At 41.6% G+C, this 18063-nt stretch overlaps 1 protein-coding gene across 5 annotated transcripts in view; it reads right to left on the minus strand.

The window, feature by feature from the left end:
- LIFR (LIF receptor subunit alpha) overlaps positions 1-18063 on the minus strand; it is a 267586-nt gene that overhangs the window by 67060 nt on the left and 182463 nt on the right. For 4 of the 5 annotated variants that reach the window (XM_030193054.1, XM_030193052.1, XM_030193053.1 and 1 more), the window contains exons 11-13: positions 8672-8817; positions 7115-7283; positions 1065-1141 (exon numbers count right to left, since the gene is read on the minus strand). In XM_030193054.1, coding sequence (XP_030048914.1) covers positions 1065-1141; positions 7115-7283; positions 8672-8817 — 392 coding nt within the window. The remainder of the gene's footprint in view (positions 1-1064; positions 1142-7114; positions 7284-8671; positions 8818-18063) is intronic. The other variant, XM_030193051.1, reaches the window with a different exon arrangement.

Genomic DNA, 18063 nt, shown 5'->3' on the forward strand with positions numbered 1-18063 from the left:
CCCCCCCTTCATCCCTTAGGGCTATGGTAGTGTTGTACAGTTGTAGGTAGTGGGTTTTGGGGGGCTCAGCACATAAGGTAAGGGAGCTAAGCACCTAGGAGCAATTTCCGAAGTCCACTGCAGTGCCCCCTAGAGTGCCCGGTTGGTGTCCTGGCATGTCAGGGGGACCAGTGCACTACGAATGCTGGCTCCTCCCACGACCAAATGGCATTGATTTGGTCATTTCTGAGATGGGCGACCTCGGTTTCCATTATCGCCGAAAATCGGGGACGACCATCTCTAAGGACGACCTAAATTTCTCGATTTGGGCGCCCCCGACCGTATTATCGAAATGAAAGATGGACACCCATCTTGTTTCAATAATACGGGTTTCCCCGCCCCTTCGCCGGGACGTCCTGCGAGGAAGTCCTCAGGAAAACTTGGGCGCCCCTTTCGATTATGCCCCTCTATATAGAATCTGGGGGGGGGGGAAATACCAATGAACCCTTAAATCCAGAAAACGAACTCTGAACAAAACATTTTAATGACCTGGTATTCTGATCATGTGTGATAAAATGTTCACTGTTCCCTGCAATTAAGCCAACAATCAGAAGTTTTAACCCCCACTCTTTTCAAGTTCACTAATGTGCAAGGCTATCCATACCTAACTTGGCATCCTATCTATAAAGATTTCTTCCGTTTTGTGTCTATAAGGAAAATGCTTATTAAACATGGTCCTTTGTTTCTGTTTTCTTGAGAATTGGCAATGTCAAGTTATCCTGTTGCTTCCACTCTACCCATTCACTGGGAATGCCTACATCAATAAACTGAAGAAAACTATATGCTGTGGTTCCTGAGAACCTATCTACAAAAGAGTGTACATGCTGCAGCAATTTTTATAAGTGCCTACTTGAGTGTGTAAAATGCTGTTCTACACACTCAAGTCCCTTATAAAATTAACCTCTAAATCACACACTCACACTCCTTCCTCCTTCTCTGTGAGAGGAATTTCAGATTCTTTGGTATGCTACCATTTCCTTTTTTGGAGATAAACAAGATCATATAGAAGCCTAATTAATAAATACCTTCCAGTAGATTATCAGCTTTCGTTCTTCTGAATTCCTCATGTTTTCTCGCCATACGCTAAGCCTTCCTGACGGAGCTGAATTGTTAAATAGATATTTAAAACATGGCAGCGAATCAGTGAAATGGTGCACTAAAATATTCCAGTCGAGTCAACATTTATTACATTATTATTGATCTTATTCTGATGTAATATAAAACATGAAATCTGTGGTTAAGTTTGGGTATTGCTGATTTGGGGGGGGGGGGGGTCTCTGTTGATTTTATTATCAACGTTTGTTTGTGGGTCATGTACAATACTTGGACATTATGGCATATAAAACAAATGCAATGAAATTACTGCCATTATAAAATATTATACTGAAAAGAATCAATCCCACTAATCCTTATATAATAGAAACTGGGGTGAAGCCAATTTTAATCATGAGGAAATAAAGGAAACTTCAGTATAGGCTGTACAGTTTCAGCCGAGCTAGATGTCAGTGAGTGACGTTATTTAGATTATTTAAATTCTATGCAATACTGCAAACTAGTCACAACTTACTTACATTCAATTGAAGTGGAGTTTTTTGACCAATGATAAGAATGGAGTCATATAGATGTGGGCATTGAGTATATTATTTGTTCTGCTGCCACGCGGTGACTACTGAGGTCTTTTTCTCCACCTTACTAACTGGGTATCACGTGTAAACGCAACGATTTATGGTGATTAAGTGATTATTTCAGCTCACTAATAATATTAACACTTAATTTTGCTGAAGAATTGTCTTGTGGGAACTGTAATATAAAAATTCTCCATTGTTACAGAGAAAAACTTTTCTCAGTCCAAAATGGGTGCCTATCTTATACACCACAATGCTAAGCACCAGTGAAATTTTCAAGCAGTATAAAACAAACTTATCTTATGGCGTTTCACTTGATTGTTTGTCAAAAACATCCAACGGAGCACCCTGTTTCAGTTACTCCTTCGCATTTTTTCTCAACAGAGAAGTAATCCGTTGAAAAAAAGTATGAAAAGTAAGAAAGCACTGGCGTCCATGATGAAAAAGTGACAAACAGGGTGCTCCGTTGGACGTTTTTGACAAGCAGTCAAGCACACCACCATAAGATAAGTTTATTTTATACTGCTTGAAAATTTCACTAGTGCTTAGCATTGTGGGTGCATAGGATAGGCACCCATTTTGGACTGAGAAAAGGTTTTGTCTGCAACAATGAAGAATTTTTATATTAGCCAGACACTGGGGAGTCAGTGGTTTTCAAATAACATACTAGCAAACAAGTTTTAAAAGGTAATAAAAATGATGAAAGAAAATGTTTTGGGAGATTAATGATGTATAGAGCTAATTAAGTGAGCCGAAAGAGTCGGTGTTTCTCACTGACATCTACCTCGGCTGAAATTGTACAGCCTATACTGAATCTTCCCTTATTTCTTCATAATGAAAATATATTCTTTGATTAAAATTGGCTTCACCCCAGATTCTATTATATAAGGAGTAGTGGGACTGATTCTTTTCAGTACTGTATGTATCTATCTCTCCCTCTGAGTTCTATACAAGTCATTATAAAATATTAAACAAAAACAGCTTGTTATTTAAAACTGGGTTCTTTGTAAGGTGTACTACATTTTATTGAATGATCAAAAGATGGTCATCAGCTTTTTCGCCTTGCACATCTGAAGAAGGGACCACTATAGTCTTAACAGCTTGTATAGCTGTAGACAGCAGGATAAATCAACACGCTAGTAGGTGATGCCACCCAATGGAACTAATGTAGACCCTACTCTCTCATAGTTCAGAAAGACCAAACAGTCTTTCCAAGCATGTACATATATTCCTGTGTAGCAGCTGCCATCAACAAACAGAATGAAATCAGCCACACTAGTAGGGAATCCCAAGTTTAAGGTTTGCCTTCTGTCAGTGGAGTGGATACCGTCTTATTTATTTTAAAAACTTATATCCTCACTTAAACCTAAGCGGCTAACATAACATACATAAAAGTAAAAAATCCTAAACATACAAACAACTATTGTATTAATATCCCACAAAGACCTCCCAAATAATAATAGCTGCTGCTACCCGGCTGCATCAAAATTAAAAGAAAACCTGGACAAACAAATGAGTTTTTAGTGGCTTCCCAAACTGTCCAGTATTATTAGCACAGGGGCACAAATAACCTGGCAAAACATTCCACAGTACTGGAACTGCAACTCAAAATGCTCCAGCCCTCATCAGAGCATAGTGTGTAGTCACTAACAAATCAGTTGCCAACTTCTTCATGTAATCAGATCTCAAACCAGTAGCAGATGTAAACAATTTTACCACAAAATGCAAATACCATGGAACCTCCCCATAAACAGTCTGATGAAGCAAATAGAAATCTCTGAACTGAATCCTAAATCTCACTGGCAACCTGCAAAGGAAACAATGGGGAACTGACTTGCAACTTAAACATTCTTGTGGTACACTTGACTAAAACTGCTGCTGTTGCTTTTGAGACTAATTGAACAGGCAACAGTAGAAACTGAAGGTATGTACAAAGGTTCATGTTGTGGCTTTGCAGATCTCTTCCATAGAAACTGAGTGAAGATGTACTATTAAGGATGCCATGACAATGCATCTGGCATAACTTGATGGAATCCGCAATCTGAAATCTCAACAGCGTTCAACAATAAACACTATAGTCTGTCACCTAGTACGGTAAGATATGCTTTGCAGATGCTTTCTCCAAAGTATTTGGATCAAAGAAGGCAAATAGCTTTGTTATGTGACAGTAGAGGAGTGTGGTAGCCGTGTTAGTCCACTCTTAAGGTTATCAATAGAAATCAAACAAAATAAAACATGGAAAAGAAAATAAGATGATACCTTTTTTATTGGACATAACTTAATACATTTCTTGATTAGCTTTTGAAGGTTGCCCTTCTTCGTCAGATCGGAAATAAGCAAATGTGCTAGCTGACAGTGTATATAAGTGAAAACATTCAAGCATTACTATGACAGTCTGACAGGGTGGGAGGATGGGGGTGGGTAGGAGGTATGCCTTTGAACACCACACCCAAAGACACAAGAATTGCTCCTGCAAAAGTTGCATTTCTCTGAAACTCCGTTGTTAGGCTTAATCAGGGCCTGATGAACAGCAAATGTCTTTGTTCTCCAGATTTACCACTCCTCCTCACGGGTAGTACAGTCATTTGATGGAATCCGCTTAATGACACTGGATGTGTTTTCTTCTTCACATTAATTCACTGTGCTAGATGAACATCCATGTAGACTGTCCTGGCCATACAGCAGAGATGGATTTTTAAGTTTTTAAGAGGATATATAACTGGTTCAAACAGCCATTTTCCTACTCATGAAGCAGGACATACTCTTGAGCTAATCTTTTCTACCTTCTCTTCAGCTTTAACAGTACTCTGGTCTCTTAGATAGATCACTCCATGATTCTTTTTAATATTATCAGCTCTAACATAAGATCTTCCCCTAGAATAAAAAGCAAGGTATTCAGCATAACCTAAAGGCATTGACTACTGATCATCTTAGGACTGCATTACTCTCCCTCAAAAGAGGTGGGAAAATGTGGGATACAAATGCAATAAATAAATTAGTTCAGCATTTGACATAGAAACTACCTTCCTTCCCTGGCACGCTGAACCATGGTATTACTTTGGCCAATCTTTGCTTGAGACAGACCTGGCAAACAGAAAGAGGCAGGTACGCAAGATCTGGAACACTATTTCTGTAGATATGCTATATGCCTATAAATCTAAGGTTAAAAAAAGTCTTTTTAACATGGATTCATTCCAGCAACAGCCATCCTAAACAGCTCTTGTCTTCTCCTTCATGTAAAGCATCTTTTCATACACTGGAATCCTTGTTCACTAATCAATTTGTAGATTTCTTTCATACTACAACCACAACGGAAAACTAAGGTGTTATCTGCCAGACCTAGGTCAGACCCAATACCACCTGCAGTACTGTCCCTTAAGGGCTGATTCATCAGATCCTTGTTCAAAGCCAAGGTCTTCCTGGCATTATTACCATTCCATCACTGAGGCCATTTACATCACTTTTAAACCCTCTTTCAACCTATGTAAAAAATATGCAGCTTAGACTGCTACCATTTATCCAATCTATGACAAATAAGTCTTCTAGAAGGGCTCTTACTTACTAGCTGGAAAACTATGCCTAAAAAGAACTATCTTGACCCTTACACATACAAATTTGTACAAAAATAGTGGAGAAAATCATTCATCAACGCATAGAGTTTCTGGACAACTCTAATGCTATTTCATCTAAATCAACAGGTGTCAGAGTGGACTCTTTGGCAGTTGGTCAAATTTTAATAAATCTTTCTGGTAGCCACAACAAATTGAATTACAGTTCATAAGGATGCAGGAAAAGAGACAATTCTGGTCTTATTAGACCTAAGCATAGCCTTTGATTTGATTGACCACCAGATGTTAATGTAACCATTTGTATCCTTCTGGGGAGCGGTAACAGTAATAGGCACTGCAACAAAGCTTCTACATCTTTGAACACTGCAAACACCTGCACCTTTCCATCATGCACAACTTGCAGCATCACTAAGTAAAGCACTGCATACTTAATCCTCTGATCCTGCAAGCATTGCATGATGGCACTGAAACTTTGCTGTGTTTTTTGAAGCTCCATAGAAAAACTTCAAAAAATAAACACTTCTATTCTGGAACAAAATTTCACCCTTAGCTTTAGCCAAGTTCAATACTCTGCCGTTATCTCAGAAGTTATACAAGCACAGGACTATTATTGGTGGCCAGGCTCCCTCTGCATGTATAATGGGAGTGTGCTGTGAGCTATATCCAACTTAATGCACCTCCTTTGACATTTAGCCCCAGTACTTCTAGGATCCATTGATGAAAGTAAGCTAACAGTAAGTAGCTTCTGTTTTTTTTCAGTAAATGAAGTTGCTCCTTTGGTAACTGCTGCTGTTATCCTCCTGTCACTCGGCCATTGCTTTAGCCCTGCACTCCACATCCAAGAATGAGCACAAAGTTGAATGTTTAAATCAGATATTAAAAGGGAACTGCAGGAACTCTAAACAAACACCACTGCCCTCAAGCTTATTATGGCTACAAGCCCCTGCCCAGAATATTTTGAAGAACTGTAGAACTGATCTTAGTCAATAGGACTGTGACATCAGAGCTTTGGATGGTACTGGGTAGGTTTTGTCTGCTTCAGCTACCAAGATGGTCAACCTCTGCACTGAGAGACAGAACTGCAGATTCAAGTCCTTCTTATCCATGCAAATTCTGGAAACAAAAAGTATATCTGAGATGCCAACATCTTCAGCTCAGAAGGTTGAAGGGGGGGGGGGGGGGTATGTGCCAAGGACTTATGGAGTCTCAGAACCAGGGACCTGTGCTTCATAGACCTGCACTCATGGCATGATGACTGGGTGTTTCTGAACCATAACCTTTGGTACTTTGGCAACACTGACACCAATCTTGGCTTCTCTAGTGCCTTTGATTACTTCCACGTTATGGAAGTGCCAATCCTCGTGGTTGTGGACTTGTAGACTTCCTATTCCAAGGATAGAGAGTTAGTCCCTTGGACCTCTTCCTGTGGCTTCTGAAATCATCTTCCGGAGAGCGGTATTCCTTGCTCCGTAAAGGTTCTTTTATACAAGGAGGGCTTTTCTTAAGGATAGGGGAGAGAAGCAACTTTATTGATTGTAAAAACTCTTTCTTTCTAAAACTATTATTGAGGACAGCTGATGTCACCCACTACAGTAGCTGATTTCATCCTGCCAGTCAACAGAGAAATTTAAACCTCTTAGGTTGTTTAAAAGAAATCTCATAACGTACAATTTAGTTTCCCTAGGACCAAAAACAAAAACAAAAAAACCCACTAAAAAGAATGGGAACTATCAAGCCATTAATGCCTGCTCTGTGCTTTCCATCTAACAATTACTCAAGCAGCATACTATGTGAGTTTTCAATGCAGACTCACAGCTATATTAATTTACTATAACTGTATCTATTTCACAAAACTGAAATACAATTAAACTTTTAACATACGTGCTGCTGAGGTTTGGTGTTCCTTTTCATGGCTCCACTCACTCCATTTCCAGAAATTCTCCAGAACAGAGCAACGAACAGAGAATGCATAAACAGTAAATGGATGCAATCTATTCACTGAAGAACTATAATGGGAATCATCTGCCCCATCCAAATAGACATCCCTCTGCTGAAAAATAAATTTAAATGGATTCATTCTACAAGGAAAACCACCTAAAAATATTTCACTTCAGGAAATAAAGAACCACATTCCAGTGTCACTTTATGTAAATCTGCTATACGTGAAAAGCTCACATTCAAATACAAAAATGTAATGTGAATTTACAATTGTTGAATGTGTGCTAGCATGTTGCTTCTAGTCAATATCTGTATCTTAAAACTTGGATGTACATACTTCAGTGATTCCCATACTTGTCTTCATTACCCCACAACATTTCAGGTTTTCAAAATATCCACAGTGAATAGGCAAGAGAAACTTTACCTATACAGGATACTTGGATATGCGAAATTCTCAGTTTAGGGACTACAGGACAGATTTAGGAACCATACATTAATGTAATGTACATATTTTCCAACAGGTAGAGTGGGCAATTGCTCAGAGGCAGCTGTCCAGCCACTGAAGTCTACTCTGGTACCATAAATAGCGCTGCTGCACAACACAATTGTTTTTTGCCAGCTGAGCAACTCTGCTTCGTTAAGAGATTCCCTAGGCCTGCTGAAATATGCAATTTCAACCTCCATCCCTCCCTCGCCTTGCAGCCTGCTATGATTTTGGAAAAGAGCAGCTGGCTATCCCAATGTCTAGGGGTACCCAGAGGGTTACAGACAATACATACAGATGCAACATTTGAAAATAAAGCTACCAAGTCATTAATTGACAAAGCTATACATTACACCCATGTTCTACCAAAGTCGGCAGACTTAGGTCAGTGGAGGTAAAGTACACAGTACAATTGCGTTTTTGAATTACTGTATATATTTTCAGGCAAAAGCTTGTCACTTGTTTTAAAAAAGTGTCACAAATTTTGTTTTCCTTTTGAAAGCCAGCTTTCAACCCTGCGTTATGCTTAAGAAGAGTATCTTTGTAATTTATTTTAGGTTGCTGGAGAATATCTCACTTTTGTTGTTAAGTGGGAGGTTTTTTTGGCCCAGCATTTTCATCCTATTCCTTTCGACATCCAGCAAAATTAGATGCCTTGAGCCCAGTCATTGGAGTGACAATCCTTAGTGAGGGTGCCTCCTCCTGGGGCCCTGCAAATCATAATCCCACATCCAACCACTAGGTGGTATCATTATGAATGACTGGGATGTCCCTTTTCCAGAGGATAGAAATGCTATCTCCATCCACCACTGGCCAGAGAAATGGAATACCTGACCAAGGAACTGAATCCAAGTCTTCTGCCACCAGGCCAGCCTCATTATTAAACTTGAAGCATCAAAAAGCCCAATTTTCACAGTAAGTTAAGTCATGCCTTGTGGACATTCTAAAACTTAAAATAAATTTATAAAAACTTGCTTAGATTACTACATGAAAGATCACATTAAAAGTGTCCTTACTGGTTCCATTTCTTTATTTGCCACGTAAATTTTAATTTGACACAGAAGCCTCAGATGTGCCAATTTGCCAGACAAAAACCAAGACAGCTGAATGCTCCTTGAAGTACTGCCATAGACCTCAACCCGATTAGGAGCTTCTAAATGAACTACAAAGGAAACAACATATGAGTTTATTTTAAATGAATAATCTTTTATTGTATAACCAGTGAAACTAAACATTTTAACCTGTACTTGCTTCCGAGAAAAATAAAATACCATGCCTGGTTACCCAAAAGATGTTTCTCTTTGTTATTAAAGCAACAACAAAAACAAAAACAAAGGAGCATGGGGCTTGTTAGTTAGTGATAGAAATACTACAAAGTAACTAATCTTAAGATATTTCCTTTTTGTTTGATTGGCAGATTTCAGAAGTTTTTATTTTATTTACATTTCTATTTCACTCAGCCATTTTTAGCACTTATAGTGGAGCAGACAGATTAGAAAACCCTAACTAGTGTAGAACCAAATATCACTATAATGTATTATACCACTACATGAAATTACAGCAAGTAATAATATTAAAAATAACTATAATGCAAAAAAATTGCAGAATTGCTATCCCTTCATCTAGTTCCTAAATTGTGAGCCCACTAGGGACAGCGAAAGTACCAGCATATAATAAATGTAAACCGCTTTAAATATACCACAAAAATGCGGTATGTCAAATCCATGACACTTTACGAAAATGCTCCTCACAGTTCCCAAGTTTGATTGGAAGAATATGCCAACAGCAGGTCCCATAAATCAAAAGGCCGTGTGCCAAGCAAGCACTGAAAAGGTCAGGTTCAATGCTGGTAGTACATACATGACGATTGTGATGAGTGAAAAAAATGGGAGGGAACATATAAGGCCACCTGACAGTTTAAATAATCATGCAAAAGCACCCAAACATTATTTTATATCACCTGATACTGTATGGGAAGCCAACATAACAAAATGGATGACATTGTATTTCCATACCTTATCTACTAACTAATCCTGAATTAAACTGGAGATCATATAATCATTTAAAGAGTTCATATTAACAATCTGTTACAATATTATATCCGCTTAAAAATCAAAGTTTGGACTGCTGCTGTCAGTTGTCCTAAAAAACTCCAGTTTGCTTTACAAAGTGAAACACAGCAAAGTACTGCCCACAAATCCTAAGTATCTGATGACTCATCGATGAACTACCAAATTTCACACCCAGTGTTTTTGCCTCAACAAATACTTGGAACTGCCAAAGTACAGCTAAATTAAGCATAATTACTACTACTACTACTTAACATTTCTAGAGCGCTACTAGGGTTACGCAGCGCTGTATAATTTAACAAAGAGAGACAGTCCCTGCTCAAAGAGCTTACAATCTAATAGACAAGTGAACGGTCGGTCCGATAGGGGCAGTCAAATTGGGGCAGTCTGGATTCACTGAACGGTAAGGGTTAGGTGCCGAACGCAGCATTGAAGAGGTGGGCTTTAAGCAAAGACTTGAAGACGGGCAGGGAGGGGGCTTGGCGTAAGGGTTCAGGAAGGTTGTTCCAAGCATAGGGTGAGGCGAGGCAGAATGAGCGGAGCCTGGAGTTGGCGGTGGTGGAGAAGGGTACTGAGAGGAGGGATTTATCCTGTGAACGGAGGTTACGGGCGGGAACGTAAGGGGAGATGAGGGTAGAAAGATAGTGAGGGGCAGCAGACTGAGTGCATTTGCAGGTAAGAAGGAGAAGCTTGAATTGAATGCGGTATCTGATCGGAAGCCAGTGAAGTGACCTGAGGAGAGGGTGATATGAGTATATCAGTTCTGGCGGAATATGAGACATGCAGCACAGTTCTGAACAGATTGAAGGGGGGATAGATGGCTAAGTGGGAGGCCGGTGAGGAGTAAGTTGCAGTAGCCCAGGCGAGAGGTAATGAGAGCGTGGACGAGAGTTCGGGTGGTGTGTTCAGAGAGGAAAGGGTGAATTTTGCTGATGTTAAAGAGGAAGAAGCGACAGGTCTTGGCTATCTGCTGGATATGCGCAGAGAAGGAGAGAGAGGAGTCAAAGATGACTCCGAGGTTGCAGGCAGATGAGATGGGGAGGATGAGGGTGTTATCAACTGAGATAGAAAGTGGAGGAAGAGGAGAAGTGGGTTTTGGTGGAAAGACAATAAGCTTGGTCTTGGACATGTTCAGTTTCAGGTGGCGGTTGGACATCCAGGCAGCAATGTCGGATAAGCAGGCCGATACCTTTGCCTGGGTCTCCGCGGTGATGTCTGGTGTGGAGAGATACAGTTGGGTGTCATCAGCATAGAGATGATACTGGAAACCATGAGATGAGATCAGGGAGCCCAGGGAAGAGGTGTAGATTGAGAAGAGAAGGGGTCCAAGGACCGATCCCTGGGGAACACCAACAGATAAGGGGATGGGGGTGGAGGAAGATCCATGAGAGTGAACTTTGAAGGTGCGGTGGGAGAGATAGGAGGAGAACCAGGAGAGGACAGAGCCCTGGAACCCAAATGAGGACAGTGTGGCAAGAAGTAAGTCATGATTAACAGTGTCAAAAGCGGCGGATAGATCCAGGAGGATGAGGATGGAGTAGTGGCCTCTGGATTTGGCAAGGAACAGGTCATTACAGACTTTAGAGAGTGCTGTTTCTGTCGAGTGAAGAGGGCGAAAACCGGATTGAAGTGGATCGAGGATGGCATGAGAGGAGAGAAAATCAAGGCAGCGGCTGTGGACTGCGCGCTCAAGTATCTTGGAGAGGAAGGGTAGGAGGGAGATGGGGCAGTAGTTGGAGGGACAGGTAGGGTCTAGTGATGGTTTTTTGAGGAGTGGCGTGACTACGGCATGCTTGAAGGTGTCAGGGACAGTTGCAGTGGAGAGAGAGAGGTTGAGGATATGACAGATGGAGGGGGTGATAGTAGGAGAGATGGTGTTAAGTAAGTTGGTGGGGATGGATCAGAGGAACAAGTGGTGCATTTTGAGGAGGAAAGAAGGCGGGCGGTTTCCTCCTCGGAGATATCAGGAAAGGAGGAGAAGGAGGTCTGGGTTGGTTGGTTGAGGGAGAGGGTTGAAGGGTGAAGAGGAGGAGGTGGCTTGGTAGTGAACTCAAGGTTGATCTTTTGCACCTTGTCGCGGAAGTAGTCAGCCAGTGATTGAGGAGAGAGTGAGGGGGGGGGGGGGGGTGGGAGCGGATAAGTATTCAAATAGAAACAGCTAGATGTTATGGAGAAAAATATGTCAGGTCAATATTCAATGGGATTTACTCAAGCAGGAGAGGCTCATGCTTGGTTAAAACACAGTGGTCAATCCAGGAACAGATAGTCAGTAGCATTTAACTGTACAGTGTCACTGAATATCTGTTCTGACTAACGTGGCACTCTCTGGTTAGTTCTATAATACACAAATAGGCATGTTTTCAAAGCACTTAGCCTTCCAAAGTTCCATAGGTTTCTATGGAACTTTGGAAGGCTAAGTGCTTTGAAAATATGCCTCAAAGTACTCCACTATTAAGTTTAAATTTCATGGACACCTTTATTGATATCCATTCACTAATTTCTCCAACACCAAGCTCTCACGCAACTCACTCTCAAACATCCCACACAGCATTAACCACTCAGACACGACATCGCACCAAATTATACATTACCCCTCCGAAGGGACACCACCTTGTTGTGGTGGAGGGGCTTCAGTGTTTCAATGACTCAGAGGGCTATGCTGTAGGGTTACCCATATCAGACAGGCCTCTGAGGAGAAACCAGACAAAGAGTGTCCCAAACTGGAGGATCCAAGATGGCGTTGAGGGAGGACGTACGTTAGTTGAGTTCTCGTTTTACTCCAGAATACCTGAAGAAGTAGGCGCGCTCCCCAGAGAATGGGGAAGAGAAAAGGTAAAGCCGTGGTGTTGTCCTCCTCAAACACGGCTGGGGTTCCCACTACTTCTCAGCCTACTTTGGAGAGATTCGGGGTTATAACATCGGGGATAACGGTTCCTGCTTCGGGGAACAGCAAGGCTTTATTGCCGAATTTCAGTGGAGAGGGAGTGACTTTGAGTCTCCCTGTTGGCACGACCCCTCCAAGACCTGGAAACAGTAATGCTTCGCTATGGATGTCGACAGTGGAAACGCCCGAAGTGGGTCAGGATTTTCACGCGACCCGAGGAGGTCCTGGCGCAGCATCGACTCCGGATAATAAACCAACTGGGGGATTGGAGAGTGAGTTCTACCCCCCCCCCCCCCCCCCCCGAAGACATCTGGAGCAGTTTCTGTGGAGAAATTGGACCTGGTAAAGCCAAAAAATGTCACAATGGACACATTATGAGAAGCGCTGCAGAGTGTGAATAACTTTCTTCTTCAGATGTTTAAAATTTTTCAGGAATAAACATGTGAATTAAAGAATTTATATCAATACTTATCTAACAAAGTGGAAGTCCAAGATATAAAAATAAAGACTTTGACTATGGAATTTTTTCATTTATTGAACTGTTGAAGAAATATTTCTCTGATAATTTGCAAACATTTTCTGAGACACCCTCCGGTGTCTAAAGTGATTTATATTTCCCCTAAATAGTCTTCTTTATCAGAGAAAAGAGATGTGAACTTAACTGATATTTTGGAAAAGCTATATTACTAGTGACTTTCGCCTTTGATTTAGATAGGAATAATGTTTTGAAATTGTATTTCCGACACATGGTTGATAGCTTTTTGGGTTCAAAGATAAATATATTTCCTGACTTATCAGGGGAATCGCAGACTAGGAGGTTTTAAGCCAAAGATCATTGCCCTAAGTGGTACCTTTCTAGTGCGATTCCCTTGTAAGTGTTCTATTTCTTTGAATTTTAATAATTACTTATTTGTTGAACCTAAGAAATTACAAGAGTTTGTGGAGTTGAAAGAACAGATGAAGAACCCTCTGCAGCAACTTCTTTTAGTTACCACTGTACCGGCTGCAATTACCGATTAACCTTCCTCCCTCAGAAAAAGTGAATTGTAAGATTAAGCATTTTGAGTTTTTCTTATTTTCTTTGAGATTGTTTTCCTGATCTTGGATCTCCCAGTTGTGGATGATTATATAACATATATTGGTGGGAGAAAATGTTTTCTTTTTTAATATTAATTCCTGTTTTCCCTTACATTTATGTGATAAATGTGAATGTAATTAAGTAAAATAATAAAGTTAAAACAAATTATACATTAATATAAATATTAACTCCTGATCCTGATTGCCACATTGATCAATGCTAGTACTTAAGTCCATAGAAATAATATCTCTTTAAATCAAAGGACCATTGTATAAAGTTCCATTAGACCGTGTTAGATGGCTCCAATTAATCACGGACGTTCCATTTCAATCTAGGAGTTATTCCAACCGTGTTCTCAATGTGCTCGATGTAACAGATTAAATCACAATGTCTTTTCACTGCTGAATTTCATACGTCACCATCTCAAATGCAATTGCGGCTGTCCTTGTGAATCCGCTGTGTGACATGAGAAAGGCTTGCGTGTGTAGCCACAACAAGAGATCCCTCTCAATTTTCAGACCTTAGTCCACCTGAATTCCTCTAGTTCCTCTATGCATGACCACATTTCGAGATACTCTTCTTCAGGAGGAACTATTAACCATCACCATCTGGGCACCCCCTCTGTGGGGCTATCCGAGGATCTGCCCACAAACCGCCTTTTTTTTTTTCAAAAATACTGTTTCGAACAAGGTTTTCCCGATTTGTACGTTTTGTTTTTTGATCCATTTTCAAAAACAAAAAAAAAAAACTCCGAATAAGTGCAAAATGTAGAGATTCATGCCACTGGGATGGAGGAGGAGCCAGCATTTTTAGTAGACTGGTTCCCCAGACATCCCAGGAGAGCAATGGGGAACCCTAGAGGGCATTTCTGTGCACTTAATAAAAATGCTCCCAGGTACATATCTCATCTTTACTCCCTTATCTTGTTACCTGAGCCCTCCCCTTCCAAAACCCACTATCCCCTTCTGTACACCGCTACAATAGCCCTTATGGGTGAAAGGGGCACATATATGTGGGTACAGTAAAGTTATGGTGACTTTGGGAGGGGGTCACAGTTTCCACCACAAATGTGACAGGTAGAAGGAAATAGGGACCACTACACTACTCCAGGGACCTACATGCTGGTCTAATAGACCTGTTTTTAACATCCGAGGCTGCTAAGTCATATTTTATTCACATTTTGGGGGTGGGGGTTGGTCAGTGACAACTGGGGATATTGAGGTGTCACTGAAAGCAGCAGTTCAAATCCTTCCAGTGTTCGTCTGGTCATATAGGGCACCATTTTGTGCCTTATTAATTACAAAAACAGCTCTAGACCAAAACGTTGAAATTTCAGCCCTAGACATTTTGGTTTGGTTCCATTATGGCTGAAAAACGTTCAAGTCTTAAGAATACCCACATCCCGCCCTTAACGCGCTTCCGGCATGCCGCCTTCAGATTTGGCTGAAAATACTGATCTGGACATTTTTGTGAGAAAAACGTCCAAATGCTGCTTTATGCCACTTTTTAGACGTTTTTCTCTTTCGAAAATGAGCCCCATTGTAATACAAACTAAAATTACTTCAAAATTAAACACTTTAATATATGTCTGACATCCTGTAAAAATCACTAACATTGGTCTCGTCTGCAACCAAACATCCTTCAATTAAATGACCCAAAAGGCTGCTGAAACAATACTGGTCTTTAACTTTAACTTAAATTGTGCTATGGATTTTATAGAACACACTTGGGGGCCCTTTTACTAAGCTACGTAAGCACCTATGCACACCTAACCCGTGTCAATTCTGAGTTATAGCCCAGCTATCATGTGGCCCGGGCAGTAATTTCATTTTTTACATACGTCCAATACGCGTGTCAGACAATAATTTTATTTTCTGGCACATGGGTGGTAATCAGCATTTGAACGCACATTAACCATTACCGCCCAGTTAACACGTGAGACCTTACCGCTAAGTAAATGGCTGGCGGTAAGATCTCAGACCCAAATGAATGCACACCAATTTTGCCAAACGTCCATTTTACAGGTGTGCTGAAAAATGATTCTGTGTGCGGCCAAAACACGCACCTACACTACTGAAGGCCATTTTTCAGCACCCCTTAGTAAAGGACCCCTTGATAAGTTAACTCATTCAAAGCTTAGGTGCAGCTATGTTAAAACATTTTTATCTTAAATATTCAAGTCTAATCACACGAAAGGAAGGTACATCATATAAAAGAGCAGTCGAAGATCGTAGAGACGCACTGATTGATATAAGTGCAAAGATGCAGCTATAATCAGAGAAATTGCATTGTCAAAACATTAAAAACTAAGGACAAAATTTTGTACTGAATTCTAAATTCAATGGGCAACCAGTGCAGCTTCATCAATACAGGAGAAATATGCTCAAACCGAGTTCGGTGCTAATTGAAGGGACCTCAAACTCTTCTTTGGCAGACTTAACAGCAAGGCATTACAATAGTCAAAACATGAACAGTACTATCTGAACAACGGTTCAGAAATTCTGAACTGATAAATATTCTATGGACCAACCTTAGTCTAGAATACATAATTTGAATAATTTTCTTTATATACTTAGGCGCATTCAAAGCGGGATCTAGTGGCGTACCGAGGGCGGGGCAGTGGAGGCAGTCCACCCCGGGTGTCAGCAGGTGGTGGGGGGGGGGGGGGGTGCTCCGCAGTCCCAACCTGCCCACCAGCTCCATCGACAGACGACCCTCTTCTCCTGCTACCCGGCACCCAGCCTTTAAAAAAAAAAAAAAAAAAATCAGTGAAGCGCCTCGCGTCTGCTCTGCTGTAAGAGAAGCAAATTGCCTCGTCGCATCGGCCCTTCCCTCACTGCGTCCCGCCCTCTGATGTAACTTCCCATTTCCATGAGGGCAGGACACAGTGAGGGAAGGGCCGACACAACAAGGCGATTTGCTTCTTTTACAGCAGAACAGAGGGGAGGCGCTTCACTGATTTTTTTTAAAGGCTGGGTGTCGGGAGGAGAGGGTCATCTGTCAACAGAGCTGGTGGTAGGCAGATGGGAACTGGGCTGGGGAGGGGGGGCTCAGATGGGAGAAGGGGACTGGGACTGGGTGGGGGGGTCTGATGGGAGAAAGGGACTGGATCTGGGGGGGCTCAGATGAGAGAAGGGGTCTGGGTCTGGGAGGGCTCAGATGAGAGAAGGTGACTGGGTCTGGGTCTGGGGGGGGGCTCAGATGAGAGAAGGGGAATGGGTCTGGGTCTGGGGGGGGCGCTCAGATGAGAGAAGGGGAATGGGTCTGGGTCTGGGGGGGGCTCAGATGGGAGAAGGTGAATGGGTCTGGGAGGGGGAGCTCAGAAGGGAGAAGAGGCCTGGAGCTGGAACTGGGGTCTGAGAAGGGGGCAGGAGGGAGAATGGGTCTGGGGCTGAAAAGGGGGGCCCTAATGCAAGGCATGTGGATGAAGGGGACTGGAACTGGGGGCTGAAAAGGAGGGTAGGTGGGATAAGGGGGATAGTACTGGAACTGGGGGCTGAAAATGGGACATGGAGAAGTGGCTGGGGGCTGAAGCTGGGGGCCGAAAAGAGAGGGCAGAGAGAGGGGGACAGACCCTGGATGGAAGGGGTGTGAGAGGGAAGGCAGACCCTGGATGGATGAGAGAGGGAGGGCAAATGGTGGATTGAAGGGGCATAGAGAAAGGGCAGACAGTGGATGGAAGGGGGAGAGAGAGAGGGCATATATGGATGGAAGGGACAGAGAGAGAGAGGGCAGACAGTGGATGGAAGGGGCAGGGAAAGAGGGCGGACATTGGATGGAGGGGACGGCAGACAGAGAGCGAAGACAGATGCTCGATGGAAGGAAGATAGTGAAAAGAAGGTGAGGAATGCAGAAACCAGAGACAACAAACTGTAAATAAAATATATATTTTTATTTTTTTGCTTTAGGATAAAGTAGTATTGTAGATGTGTTAATAGATGTTTATAAATAGAAGATGTAAATAAGGTAATCTTTTTATTGGACTAATTTTAATACATTTTGACTAACTTTCGGAGAACAAAACCCCCTTCCTCAGGTCAGGATAGGATACTGTAACAGCACTATACTATATTTACCTGAGGAAGGAAGTTTTAGTCTCTGAAAGCTAAATGTATTAGTCCAATAAAATGGTATTTTATTTTATATATTTGTTTTATTTCTATTTGTTAATTTGTAAAGTAGTGATTGGTACTTGTTAGTTTTTTCAAATTTACATCTGCTGTCTTTATATTTTGCACAGTACTAGGGGACAGTTTCTGTTTCTTTGGTGTTGCATTGTATGCAGTCTAGCATCTTAGTGGTTCAGTTTAAGTTTTGTCTAACTAGAAAGTTTATGATTACTTATTCTATAGTGCATTAGAGTGTGTCTGTTTGTGA

Source organism: Microcaecilia unicolor, chromosome 2, assembly GCF_901765095.1.
Source record: "Microcaecilia unicolor chromosome 2, aMicUni1.1, whole genome shotgun sequence".
Lineage (NCBI taxonomy): Eukaryota > Metazoa > Chordata > Amphibia > Gymnophiona > Siphonopidae > Microcaecilia > Microcaecilia unicolor.